Raw genomic sequence first — 14,476 nt, forward strand, 5'->3', positions numbered from 1 at the left:
CTTTGTCCCTCCCCCACTCCTTTCTGGTCCAGGATTACATGTTTTATTTGGTAGTTGTGTCTCTTTAGGCTCTTTTGGTCACCAGTCATTCTTCAGTTTATCCTTATCTCATTTTGTGTTTTCTGGTTTTCCCCTATGAATAGATTCAGGTTTTGCATTTTGGGGAGGAATATCACAGAAGTAAGTGATGCTGTGTTTTTCTTAGTGTATCTTATCAGGAAGCATACGATGTTTTGTTCCATTACTTGTAATGTTAACTTTCATCCCTTTGTTAACATGGACTGTATTAACAAATATATATAATATGGACTATATTAACAAAGTAATGAAAGTTAGTGCTCTATTTCTCCACTGTAAAGTTAAATATTTTGTACTTTCATTAATTAGTAATATGTATTTTGGGAAGAGCTAATTTGATACTCTAATAATATCCTATTCATCATCCATCTTTCACCAACAAGTTTAGCATCCATTCATTATTCTTTTCTGTGTTAATTATCATCATCCCAGATTTAGCTAGAGGAAACTCCCTTCAGTCTGACTTCTGTGTACTTTTTGATATGTTCATGTTGTTCTTTGAATGCTTCCTTACTTCTGTCATAGGATGTTCCAGGTTTATCTTGTACTTTCCTTATTCTAGTCCTAGAATGAACTTCTCCAAGGAGCATTGGTTCCTTGTAGTGGAGAATGTATTTAGAAATCAAGATTGTGTCACCATATCTACTCATTGCTACTTAGGTGGCATTGATTTTGAGCTCTCTCTGGATAGAGCTAGGAAATGTGTGTGTGTGTATATACACACACACACACACACACACACACACATTTACATATATATTTGTTTATATTTATACAGACACATACATACCTATGTGTATATCTCATATATATTTGTACACACACATACACTCATGTACACACACACAAACGTATGTGTATATCTCCTAGCTCTGTCCAGAGAGAGTCCAGAATATATACGTATACATATATATACACACACACATATACATATGTGTTTGTAATGACTATGAAATGTATATATATTATACATATATACATTTACATTTATATATACATTTAACTATATTTGTATAATCACATAAAACTGTAAGCTTAAACTGATACTTCAGTTCTACCAATACGAATATGGGATTTATTCTGCCCTCTGCTTTTCCATATTTATACCTTGCTTCTCCAACTGTGAGGAATCTGATTCCGTTTATCCCTAGTACATTTGCCTCTTTGACCTGTGTCCGCGTTGTAGCCAATTTCCTGACCCACAGACCTTCGTCTGGACCCTGGTTCCACTCATGGCCACAGGGGCCGACTTTCTCCTGGTTCCCATGACTGCATTTTAAAGTCACATTTAACTACATTTTATTTCTTCTTTTCTTTTTTTTATTGTCCAGGTCTTCCAAGATTTGCTAGCCAACCAGAACCTTCTTCAGTTTATGCTGGGAACAGTGCAGTTCTGAATTGCGAAGTCAGTGTGGATCTGGTCCCATTTGTGAGGTGGGAACAGAACAGACAGCCTCTTCCTCTGGATGATAGAGTCATCAAACTTCCAAGTGGGACACTGGTTGTGAGCAACGCCACTGAAGGAGACGGAGGGCTCTACCGCTGCACAATTGAGAGCGGCGGGCCGCCGAAGTATAGCGATGAAGCGGAGTTAAAAGTTCTTCCAGGTATCCCCCTGTCATCAGGACCCGTGGTTTTATGTTCGTTAATGGATAAAAATGGTTCTTTTAGAATTTTCTTTTTTCATCAAACACTGTCAGGTGTGTGGTGTGACAAGTTAATGTCAGCATAGGAGTTTCAGTTTTTTACAGGGGGAGAAAAGAAAACGTGCCAGGAAGATCCTCTCTTTAGTGAATACATTAGTCAGTAAAAATGTATCAAGTGATAAAATGTGTTTCATATCTATGGCTTTCTTCTTGGCCAAACACTAGCTTTGTGTCTTTCGTCAAGCATCCATCTGCTACTTCCCTGTAATACTTCATACACTTAGGTGTCTTTACCCGTCAGCATCAGAGACTCGCTCAGGCTAGTTCATAGAAGGGATGCGCAGAATGGTAACAAAAACAGCATCTCTGGAGACACTGGTAAGCAAGAGTCCTTGGATCTTTATAACACTCCCTTATTCTAATGCAAACCCAGCTCCTTCTTCCCTCTCTTGGTGGGTTCTCACTCTTCCTGCCCCTGCTGGCTCTCCTCATGATCTTGTTTTGTGTGTCTCTTCCTGGCTGTGTCTCTTCTGCTCATAACACCCTCTCACTTGTTGCTCACCGCAGTCCTTCAGCCTCCTGATGTCTCACCTTTCGGCTTCCACTCCCACTGCTGGGTGCCTGATTCTCTCCACATTTCTTCCTTACACCTGAGCTTATGGATATAGTTGGGCCATCCTTACGTTGTTTTGGCAGGTTTGTCATATACAGCTACTACTTAGGCTAATTTTTGGTCTATGGATTGGCTTGCAAAGTGAGACCAGTGTTTGAACAGTGATGCTTGAGGGTGTTCCTGATGAGCTTTGAACTAATTTTTTTTTTAATTTTTTTTTTTAATGTTTATTTATTTTTGAGACAGAGAGAGACAGAGCATGAACAGGGGAGGGGCAGAGAGAGAGGGAGACACAGAATCTGAAACAGGCTCCAGGCTCTGAGCCATCAGCCCAGAGCCCGACGCGGGGCTCGAACTCATGGACCGTGAGATCATGACCTGAGCCGAAGTCGGACGCTTAACCGACCAAGCCACCCAGGCACCCCATGAACTAATTTTTTTTTTAATGCAGTTTCTTTCTTTGTTGTCATCATCCATGTCCTTGGCATTCCTGTCCTGTGTGTTTACACCTCAGGAGCCACAGTTATTTTTTTTTAATGTATGTTAGATCATGTCACATCTTTGCTCAAAACCTAATGGTTTCTCATCTCAGAGTAAAGGTTAAAGTCCTTGGCCTGTAAGGATTTATATAATCTTTTTTTTTTTAATTTTTTAACATGTATTTATTATTGAGAGAGACAGAGCATGAGCATGGGAGGGGCAGTGAGAGGGGGAGACACAGAATCTGAAGCAGGCTCCAGGCTCTGAGCTGTCAGCATAGAGCCCGATGTGGGGCTCGAATCCACAAACCACAAGATCATGACCTGAGCAGAAGTCGGATGCTTTACCGACTAAGCCACCCAGGTGCCCCAGGATTTATATAATCTTAATGCCACCTCTCTTCCCATAACGCTCCTTCCATCTGGTACTCTTCTCTCCCTCACTTTGTGATTGTGGCCACCTTATGTTTCTAGAACATTCCAAACACTGTTTTGCTTTAGGTCTTGCTACTTGGCATTTGCTCTGCCTGGAGTCCTCTCTTCCCTCAGATGTCTGCCTGAATCAACTGTCTTATTTCTTTGCTCAAATGTCACTGTATCAGTTAAGCCTTCCTTGACCACTGTTTAAAATAAGTCTTCCATTTCCACCCCATGGTTTCCTCTTCTGCTTCGTTTTACTTCAGAACATATCACTATCTGACATATGCTGTCTTGTTTCTTGTCTCTCTCCCCTAATAGTAGGTAAGCTCAATAAGGGTAGGGAATTTTGCTGCCAAGAATGGTAACTGGCAGAACAGAAGACAATAGATATTTGTTCAAAGGTGTCTGTTTCTATCAAAATTTGATTAAATGTAGCTAAATCTGGGGGGGGTGGGGAAGAGAACTATTACCATATCGCAGTGTCTTCCAGCCTACTTCCTGACTTGCTTTTACATGGCAGAGGGCCTGTTTCTTCTTTATACCTGGGGTACCATTCAAGCAAATCCTTAAAACCGGATCCAAGGAAACAAGATTTTTCAGTGTCAAGGGATGAGCCACCACTCAATATCTGAAACATAAACGAAGTACTGAATGTTTCTTTTTACTTAAGTAAGAGAAAACCATACTTTCAAGCACAGTCTTCTTGAATTAATGCAAACTGCTAATCTCATATAGAATTTTGGGGAAGACGTTGTTTTTGGTATGTTGGTTAAGAGGCAATGGTGGGTTGATGTCAGCCAAAGAAGCATGTTTAACGGTTGGTTACAGAGGCGAGAGCAGGTTAATGTCAGCTGTAGAAGCAAGTAATTCCACTGCTGAATGGCTGACTTCTAAAGCCTGAGGCTATCACTCATTGGCTGACTTTCCAAGGCATGTTCACTGAAGCGAGTTGTCACTGATCTGTTAGACCTTGTTTATTTGTTACCATAGCTACAGAACTGTCATCAATTAGTTACACGAGGTTAAAGCCAGCCCTGGTGGTGGTTACCGTGGCCGTAGAATATCTTTTCCTAAGAATATGGAGACAAGAATCATGTCTCTTTACCTGAGAATGGTCTGTCTTCTCAAAACTTAATACTGGAAATAGATGTTCTACCCATAAAAGTGTAGCCTTTTCAGATGTCCATAAGAGGGCAGCTATATAAAGTGGACACACTCTGAGTAGTAGCCTCATAGCTGTACCGTTGTAAAAATCAAAGGATTGACAGACTGCGTGAGTAAGGTAAAGAGACAAAACTCAGAAAGATTTTCATAAGTAACACAGATACAGGGATGTAAAGGAAACCTCTTATGATACCCCTATGAATGGAGAGGATGCTGTTAAGGATCCTGAACTTGCTCAGTCTTTTCTCTTTGAACCACTCATGAAACATTTACTTATCCAGTCTTTTATTTTTTATTTTTAAAGTTTATTTATTTGAGAGAGAGAGAGATAGCATGAGTGGGGGGAGGGGCAGAGAGAGAGAATCCCAAGCAGCAGAGCCCAACACAGGGCTCAAACTCACATACCGCAAGATCATGATCTGAGCCGAAACTAAGTGTTGGACGCTTAACCGACTGAGACACCCAGACACCCCCTTATCCAGTCTTTTAAGGTGAAGGGGATTCGTGTCAAATAATCTCTCAGTTGGTCAGTAAGCACCTTATGTTAGGAGCTATAACTTGTACATCTTTAAGGCCCCCAGAGAGCATAGCACGATGTTTTTGCACACTGAAATGACTTAAGAAATGCTTGCTAATTTAATTGGAATTTTCTTGTGTCACTTTTTCTTAAAATATTTAGTTATATAAAGCCAAACAGGGTGCCTGACTGGCTCAGACAGTAAAGCATGCAGCTCTTGATCTCAGGGTCATGAGTTCAAGCCCCACATTGGGCATGGAGCCTACTTAAAAAATAAATAAAACCACACAGACTGAACAAGAAATTGCAAGTCCTCATGATGAAAGTGGTAAAGTGCTTTCTTTTTTTTTTTTTTTTTTTTTCAACGTTTTTTATTTATTTTTGGGACAGAGAGAGACAGAGCATGAATGGGGGAGGGGCAGAGAGAGAGGGAGACACAGAATTGGAAACAGGCTCCAGGCTCCGAGCCATCAGCCCAGAGCCTGACGCGGGGCTCGAACTCACGGACCGCGAGATCGTGACCTGGCTGAAGTCGGACGCTTAACCGACTGCGCCACCCAGGCGCCCCAAAGTGGTAAAGTGCTTTCTTAATTATTGTCTTCTATTTTTTAGATCCTGAGTTCACATCAAACTTGGTATTTCTGAAACAACCTTCTTCCTTAGTCAGAGTCCTTGGTCAGAATGCAGTGTTGCCGTGTGTCGCTTCAGGACTTCCTCCTCCAGCCATTAGATGGATGAAAAATGAGAAGGCACTTGACCCAGAAAGGTAACGTTGTCTGCCTAAAAGCCTTTTTCAGCCTTAGCTTCAGACTTGGTCTAATCTTGTTTGGGACTACTGATTAATAATGGAAAAAAATGGCCATCTACTTTATTTTTTGTTTAAACACATTATAATGCTCATTTGTCATTCTTGAAATAGTTTCTATACTGTATATGATAAGGATGTTTAAAGAAAAAACTGCTTTCAAAGTACTAAGCGTTTATTCCATTTGTTCCTTCTGAGCTACAGTATACTTAGCTTAAGGCCTCAAGACCTCCTTCCCTAAACTGTTGCAAGAGTTTCTGGTTCTGACTAGCCTGAGGCTTATCATTCATTTTCATGAGTGCAATTTGCATTTTGTTGGTAGTAGTTTTCTTTAACAATAAAAGAAAATGTGTTCCTCATCCTTTTGTTTTTGCCTTTTAAACTCCTGCCACCCTTCTTCTGTGATCAAAATTCTTCCTCTTCCACAAAAACCTTTCTATTAACATCAGCCATCATGTCACCCCTCATTACTTCTTATGTAATGGGCACTTGACCTACGTAATGGGTGCTTTTCTCTGTTGTACTTTGATAAAAGAACTGAGGTAGTGGCAGTGGTGGTATTCAGGTATATTTTGTTTCCAAAACAAAGTTATCTTGTGCGTTGTAGAATGTTTGGCCTCTGCCTGCTAGATGCCAATAGCACTCCCAAGTTGTGACAACCAAAAATGTTTCTAGAGCTTGCCAGATGTCCCCTGGGGGACAAAGTGGTCCCAGTTGAGAACCACTGTTGCAGAGTAGTACTGTCCAATAGAGATATGATGCAAGCCACATATGTAATTTAAAAGTTTTGGTAGCTAAGTTAAAAAAAAAAACCAAGATGTACATGTGCACCACTAAATACAATAATAATAATTTTACAGTGCACCAGTTAAAGTGAAATGTAGCTCTACCAAACAATAAAGTCATGGTTAGTGTTACTTCAGCTTTTTAATTTTTTTATTTTTTAAAGTTTATGTATATATTTTGAGAGCGAGAGAGACAGAGTGCAAGTGGGGGAGGAGCAGAGAGAGAAAGAGAGAATATTCAAGCAGGCTCTGCACTGCCAGCATGGAGCCTGACATGGGGTTTGAACCCACAAACCATGAGATCATGACCTGAGCCGAAATCAAGAGTCAGATGCTCAACCATCTGAGTCATCCACACACCCCTGTGTTGCTTCTGCTTTTATATTTAAATAAAAATTAAATAAAAATCAGCATTCAGTTCTTGAGTCATTCTAGCCACAGTTAAAGTGTCAGAAGCCACGTCTGGCTAGTGGTTATTGATTTGGACCGAGCAGGTCTAAAGACTCCCAGCTGAGTAATCCAAAGTAAGCAGACAGTCTTAGTTTGTGCACTTGAGTAACCAAGACCTGGGAAGGGGTATCTGTCTAGTCAGCTTGGTGATTGACCTTCAGGTGGGGATGATAGACTGCAGTAAGGTGTTCCATTACCAGAACTAATGGTATCATCTCCAATATCACCTCTTTCTTTCTCAGCACCCATCCAGTCACCAACTACTTCTGCCTCTATTTTACTCCTTTCTTGCCACTCCTTTCTCCAGCTGAATATTTTGCAAAGAATCTGTAAGACCTCAAGGGAATATTTAAAATGTATGCCAACTGAAACATAGGGAACCTTTGAAAAGGGCATAAAAATTTGAAGCTCTTAGAGTAGCAATTTTAATTGGCTACATCTTCGAACATAATCTTTATCAGCAGTAGGAAAACTGAAGTAGGTTATCTTAAAAGATTTTGTATTTTATCATCATAGAAGGACATTCGGAGGATAGATAATGATAAAGGAGGTTGAGTTCTTATGTAAGAAATAAAAGTGAGGGGGCGCCTGGGTGGCGCAGTCGGTTAAGCGTCCAACTTCAGCCAGGTCACGATCTCGCGGTCCGTGAGTTCGAGCCCCGCGTCGGGCTCTGGGCTGATGGCTCAGAGCCTGGAGCCTGTTTCCGATTCTGTGTCTCCCTCTCTCTCTGCCCCTCCCCCGTTCATGCTCTGTCTCTCTCTGTCCCCAAAATAAATAAAAAACGTTGAAAAAAATTAAAAAAAAAAAAAAAGAAATAAAAGTGAGGATTGCTGTGATTCTCATTTGCTTATTCAATAATTATCAACATATTGAACGCCAATTATGTTAAGCACTGTTCTAGGTACTGGGAACAGAGTAGTGAACCAAATAGACTTTTGCTGTTACGAATCTCATATTCTAGTGGGGAAGAGTCGGACAGTAATTATAGAAGCATGTAAAATTTCAGTTTATGGTAAGTGCTATGAAGAACATTAAGACAGAGTATGCCAGGGATGCCAAGAGAGGTAGAGGTAGGATTGCTGTTTTATTTATAATGTGTTGGACAGTTGTTCTGTTAGTAAAGTGATTCTCAACTGGGCTCTAGATGTGGGTTGGGGTATACAAACCATGGTAGAAATGTTACATATCTTCCTTTTATGTTGCATAAAATTGTTATATTCAATTTTATTCAAAGATATTTCTCAGGGAAATTTTTTTTTAATTTTTAAAAAATATTTATTTTTGGGGCGCCTGGGTGGCGCAGTCGGTTAATCGTCCGACTTCAGCCAGGTCAAGATCTCATGGTCCGTGAGTTCGAGCCCCGCGTCGGGCTCTGGGCTGATGGCTCGGAGCCTGGAGCCTGTTTCCGATTCTGTGTCTCCCTCTCTCTCTGCCCCTCCCCCGTTCATGCTCTGTCTCTCTCTGTCCCAAAAATAAATAAATGTTGAAAAAAAAAATTAAAAAAAAAAAAATTTATTTTTGAAAGAGAGCACCAGAGAGAGAGTTGGGGAGGGGCAGAGAGAGAGGGAGACACAGAATCCAAAGCAGGCTCCAGGCTCTGAGCTGTCTGCACAGAGCCCAGCGTGTGGCTTGAATCCATGAACCATGAGATCGTGACTTGAGCCGAAGGTGGACGCTTAACCAACTGAGCCATCTAGGTGCCCCAAAAATGTTTTGTAATTAAACCAAATGTGAATATATCATGGCTAGTAGTATCCCTCTGAATTTTAAGGATAAGTCAGAAGACTTAAGACTAAGTAGACTGTTTTCTACCTTGAGTTCTCCAGGTTTCTGAATACTTGGGTTAGGTGGTAGAAAAGTCTGAGAAGCATTGCTTTTGTATAGCACTGTCTCAGGAAGTTCACAAGCATATAAAAGGGCAAATGTTGATGTTGTTCATGTCAGTATTTCCAGACCCTCTTGTAGTGTGTGGCACATAATGGGGGAGGGAGAAGTGGTGACCAATATTTTTTGGTCAGATGTCTGAATGTAGTGTAGGAAAATCAGAGTCCTTCAGGTTAGATATAGGTAATTACTCAAAATGTCTTTGTTTCTACCAGTGTATCATGAGATATGTAGATGGGCCTTAGCTAATAAATTATTTAAACCTCAAATTAGAAAGAAATTTTGTAATTGGAAGAAACAAGTGGGTAGAAATCTAGATAGTTAGTACTAGGCTGGCTCTAGTAAAAATCTTTAACTGTTAGACATCTTCTCCATTGCTAATCTAAGACCTCTTTGAAAATGAATATTTTAAAACATTACTGGATAGGATTTAAGATGGTGGAGTAGTAGGAGCGCCCTAGGCTTGGCTTGTTCCTTGAACACAGCTAGATAAATATCAAATCATTCTGAATACCCAAGAAATTGATCTAAAGACTGACAGAACAAACTGCACAACTAGAGGGAGAGAAGAGGCCACATCGTGGAAGGTAGGTGTGGAGATATGATTTGGGGGAGAAGTAGATCATGGGTGCTGCAAAGATGAGAGAGAGAGAGAGAAAGAAAGAGAGAGAGATAGGGGATCACACAAGGAAAACACTTCTCCAAAACCATTGACTGGGAAAAGGAGAGGGGCTGATTTTTGTGTTTTTACAACCAACAAGGCTCAAAGACTTGAGTTTTGGAGGTCTGTGGCATGGGTGGTGTGGAGCCCAGAGGGCACTGTAGTGCTCCTGTAGAGAAGAAGGGCAGATAGCCCAGGGGCAGATGGTGTACTGGGAGAGGTGGTTCCCCCTTCTTACAGAGCATCTGGGAAAGGTGGCATTGTCTCTCCAGAGACAAAAGGGCTGGTGGGCACCATTAACCCTCCCTTGCCCCTCAGCATAGGCACAGAGCCATCTGCTGAAGGCAGCTAATGTGGACAGTGGCTCTTTGCTGTGCTTTACTCCAGATTCCACACCCCTGCTCTTTGCTGCAACTGCCCTTCTGGGACAAACCTACATCAGTCCCAATGTGGCAAGACCCTCCCTTAGAGGACCAGTGTGAGTCCATACCACACTAGTTCCCTAAAGTTTGGAGTTTTAAAACTCAGCCAGCCTGCCTGGGATAGAACACAGACACATTGTGCTGTTGGATGGGCAGATGCCCCACACATAGGCAGGGTGAAGGCAGTGAGCTGAAGGAAACCTGGGACACTGGGGGAGATTGTTTGCTCTTCTAGGAGGGCTCCTCGAACAGCAGTGGGCATGAACTCTCACTCTGGGCATGAGGGAGGGGGCTGGTGCCATTTCTGTCCCCATCCCTCAGGGTAAACTGACTTCAGTAAGCAGCACAGCACCAACAGTGGTGGCCTGAACCGCTTACATAAAGGCCCACCCCTCTGTACTTTGCACCCCTCTGCTTTTTGTAGGGAAGTGTGCCTGAGAACCAAAGCAGTAAGCCCCTCCCCCAGGAGACCAGCACAAACCCCCGACCATAGAGTTCTGCAAAGCTTCAACTCTGGTGGAAATAGCATCAGGTCTATTTTAACAAGCAGACAGACTAGAGCACACCTAATTAAAACCTGCCAGCCACACTCTGGCCAACGTCCAAACATTCCCCACTGCAGGCAAGGAGTAACTGCAGAGGACTGACCTGAGGGAAAGAGCAGCCAAAACACAGCAGTAGAGTGTACACAGAATACACCAGAGACACTTCCTGAAGCACCAGACCCTGGACAGTATATGGCGTCTTCTTCATAAAGCCGTTACTCTCAGGAGGCAGAAACTTAACAGGCTTTTCTAACACAGAGAAGACAGCAGAGACATAGACATAATGCCAAGATGGAGAAATTGATCCCAAAAGAAAGAACAAGAAAAGGTCATGGCCAGGGATCTAATTGAAATGGATATAAGTAATATGCCTGATCCAAAATCTAAAGCAGGAATCATAGAGATACTAGCTGAGCTTGAGAAAAGCATAGAAGACACCAGGGAGTCCCTTAGCACAGAGATAAAAGCCCTAAAAACTAGTCAGGCTGAAGTAAAAAATACTATAACCAAGATACAAAACTGAAAGCAGAGGAACTAAGTGATACAGAAGATAAAATTAGGGAAAATAATGAAGCTGAAAAGAAGAGGGAAAGAAAAACACTGGATCACAGATGTAGACTTAGAAACTCAGTGACTCCATAAAGCATAATAACATTCAGGAGTATAGATAAAATTCTTCTAGAAATCCCAGAAGAAGAAGAAGGAGAAGAAGAGGGAAGAGGGGGAAGAGGGTTTATTTGAAGAAATTATAGCTGAAAACTTCCCTAACCTGGGGAAGGAAAGAGACCTCTAAATCCAGGAGGCACAAAGAGCTCCCATCAAAATCAACAAAAGCAGGCCAATGCCAAGACATACCATAGTTGAATTTGCAAAATATAGAGGTAAAAAAATCATAAGAGCAGCAAGACAAAAGAAGTCCCTAACTTACAAGGGAAGACAAATAAGGGTAGCATCAGATCTCTCGACAAAAACTTTGCAGGACAGAGGGAGTGGCATGTTATATTCAGTGTGCTAAGTGGGAAAAATATGCAGCCCAAATTATTCTTATCCAGCAAGGCTATCATTCAGAATAGAAGGAGAGATAGTTGCCCAGAAAAACTAAAACTAAAGGAGTTCATGACCATTAAACCAGCCTTGCAAGAAATATTAAAGGGGACTCTTTGGGAAAGAAAGACCAAAAGTGACAGAGACTAGAGAAAGGAAATCTCTAGAAACAACAAAATGAGTAATAAGATGGCACTAAATTCATATCTATCAATAATCACTGAATGTAAATGGACCAGATACTCCAATCAAAAGACGTAGGGTGTCAGAATGGATAAAAAAACAAGACCCATCTATATGCTGCCTATAAGGGACTCATTTTATAGACCTAAAGACACCCGCAGATTGAAAGTGAGGGGATAGTGAGAACCATTTATCATGCTAATAGACGTCAAAAGAAAGCCAGGGTAGCAGTACTTAATATCAGACAAACAAGATTTTAAACTGAAGATTGTAGCAAGAGATGAAGAAGGGTACTGTATCATAATAAAAGTGTGTATCTCACACGAAGACCTAACAATTGTAAATATTTATGCCCCCAACTTGAGAGAACCCAAATAGGTACAACCATTAAACATAAAGGAACTCATTCATAATAATACAATAAAAGTAGGGGGCTTTAATATCTCACATCAATGGACAGATTAAGTAGAAAATCAACAAGGAAACAATGGCTTTGAATGACACATTGGTCTAGATGGACTTAACAGATATATTCAGAACATTTCATCCTAAAGCAGCAAAATATACATTCTTTTAAAGTGCACATGGGAAAATCTCCAGAATAGATCATATACTAGGTCTTAAATCAGGCCTCAACAAGTGCAAAAAGATTGAGATCATACTGTGCATGTTTTCTGACCACAATAGTATGAAACTTGAAGTCAACCACAAGAAAAAATTTGAAAAGACCAAAAATACATGGAGATTAAAGCCATCCTACTAAAGAATGAATGGGTCAACCAGGAAATACAAGAAGAAATAAAAAGTACATGGAAACAATTGATAATGAAAATGTGACAGTCATAAACCTTTGGGATGCAGCAACAGAGGTCATAAAAGGAAAGAATATAGCAATACAGGCCTAGCTCAAGAAGCAAGAAAAATGTCAAATGTACAACCTAACCTTACACCTAAATGAGCTAGAAAACAACAAATCAAGCTGAAAGCCAGCAGAAGAAGGGAAATAATAAAGATCAAGCAGAAATAAATGAAACAAATAGAAACAAAACCCAGTGGAACAGATCAATGAAACCAGGAGCTGGTTCTTTGAAAGAAGTAAAATTGACAAACTCCTAGCCAGACTTATGAAAAGAAGAGAGGACGCAAATAAATAAAATCACAAATAGGAGAGATCACAATCAACACCACAGAAATGCAAATAATTATAAGAGAATTTTATGAAAAATTACATGCCAACAAATTGGGCAATCTTTAAGCAATGGATAAATTTCTAGAAACACATAAACTACCAAAATTGAAACAGGAAGAAATAGAAAACTTGAACAGATTGACAACCAGCAAAGAAATTGAAACAGTAATCCAAAATCTCTCAACAAACAAAAGTCTAGGGCCTGATCACTTCCCAGGGGAGTTCTACCAAATGTTAAAAAAAATTTTTTTTTTAACATTTATTCATTTTTAGAGACACAGAGCATGAGTTGGCCGGGGGGGGGGGGGGGCAGCAGAGAGAGAGAGAGAGAGAGAGAGAGAGAGAATCCGAAGCAGGCTCCAGGCTCTGAGCTGTCAGCACAGAGCCTGATGTGTGGCTCAAACTCACGAAGCATGAGATCATGACCTGAACCAAAGTTGGATGCTTAACCAACCTACTGAGCCACCCAGGCGCCCCTCTACCAAACATTTAAAGAAGAGTTAATACCTGTTCTTCTCAAACTGTTTTCAAAAAATAGAAATGGAAAGAAAACTTCCAAACTCATTCTATGAGGCCAGAATTACATTGATCCCCAAACCAGACAAAGACCCTACTAAAAAAGAATCCTAGGCCAATATCCTTGATGAACATGCATGCAAAAATTCTCAACAAAATGCTAACAAATCAAATCCAACAGTATATTAAAAGAATCATTCACCATGATCAAATGGGATTCATTCCTGGGTTGCAAGGGTCATTTATTATTGGCAAATCAATCAACATGATACACCACATCAATGAAAGCAAAGGATAAGAACCATATGATCCTCTCATTAGATGCTCAAAAAGCATTTGACGAAGTACAGCATCCATTCTTGATTAAAAAACAAAACAAAACCTACCTCCACATCATGAAGGCCATATATGAAAGATCCACAGCTAATGTTCATTCTCAATGGGGAAAAACTGAGAGCTTTTCCTCTCAGGTCAGTAACAAGACAGCGTTGTCCACCCTCACCATTACTATTTAACATAGTCCTAGCGTCAGCATTTCAGACAACAAAAAGAAATGAAAGGCATCCAAGATGGCAAGGAAGAAATCAAATTTTCACTATTCGCGGATGACATGATACTGTATGTAGAAAATCCAAAAGAGTCCACCAAAAAAGCTGTTAGAACTGATCCATAAATTCAGTAAAGTCGCAGAATATAAAAGTCAACATACAGAAATCTGTTGGATTTCTATACGCAAATGATGAAGCAGCAGAAAGAGAAATTAAGGAATAGATCCAATTTACAATTGCACCAAAAACATAAGATACATAGGAATAAACCTAGCCAAAGAGGTAACAGATTTGTATGCTGAAAACTATGGAACACTTCTGAAAGAAGTTGAAGATGACACAGTGGAAAAACATCCCATGTTTATGGACTGGAAAAAAAATTATTGTTAAAATGTCTAAACTACCCAAAGCAATCTACACATTTAATGCAATCCCTATCAAAATACCATCAGCATTTTTCACAGCTAGAACATACAGTCCTCAAGTTTGTATGGACTCACACAGGACCCCAAATAGCCAAAGCAATC

At 40.5% G+C, this 14,476-nt stretch overlaps 1 protein-coding gene across 9 annotated transcripts in view; it reads left to right on the plus strand.

Annotated features, from left to right (window-relative positions):
• The window catches only part of NEO1 (neogenin 1), a 243,552-nt gene that overhangs the window by 74,220 nt on the left and 154,856 nt on the right, over nucleotides 1-14,476 (plus strand). For all 9 annotated transcript variants that reach the window (XM_086711172.1, XM_086711180.1, XM_086711179.1 and 6 more), the window contains 2 exons: nucleotides 1,410-1,685; nucleotides 5,530-5,683. In XM_086711172.1, the coding sequence (XP_086567298.1) occupies nucleotides 1,410-1,685; nucleotides 5,530-5,683 (430 nt within the window). The remainder of the gene's footprint in view (nucleotides 1-1,409; nucleotides 1,686-5,529; nucleotides 5,684-14,476) is intronic.

The sequence above is a fragment of the Puma concolor genome, chromosome B3 (assembly GCF_028749965.1).
Source record: "Puma concolor isolate L17-30 chromosome B3, mPumCon1.1.hap2, whole genome shotgun sequence".
Classification (NCBI taxonomy): domain Eukaryota; kingdom Metazoa; phylum Chordata; class Mammalia; order Carnivora; family Felidae; genus Puma; species Puma concolor.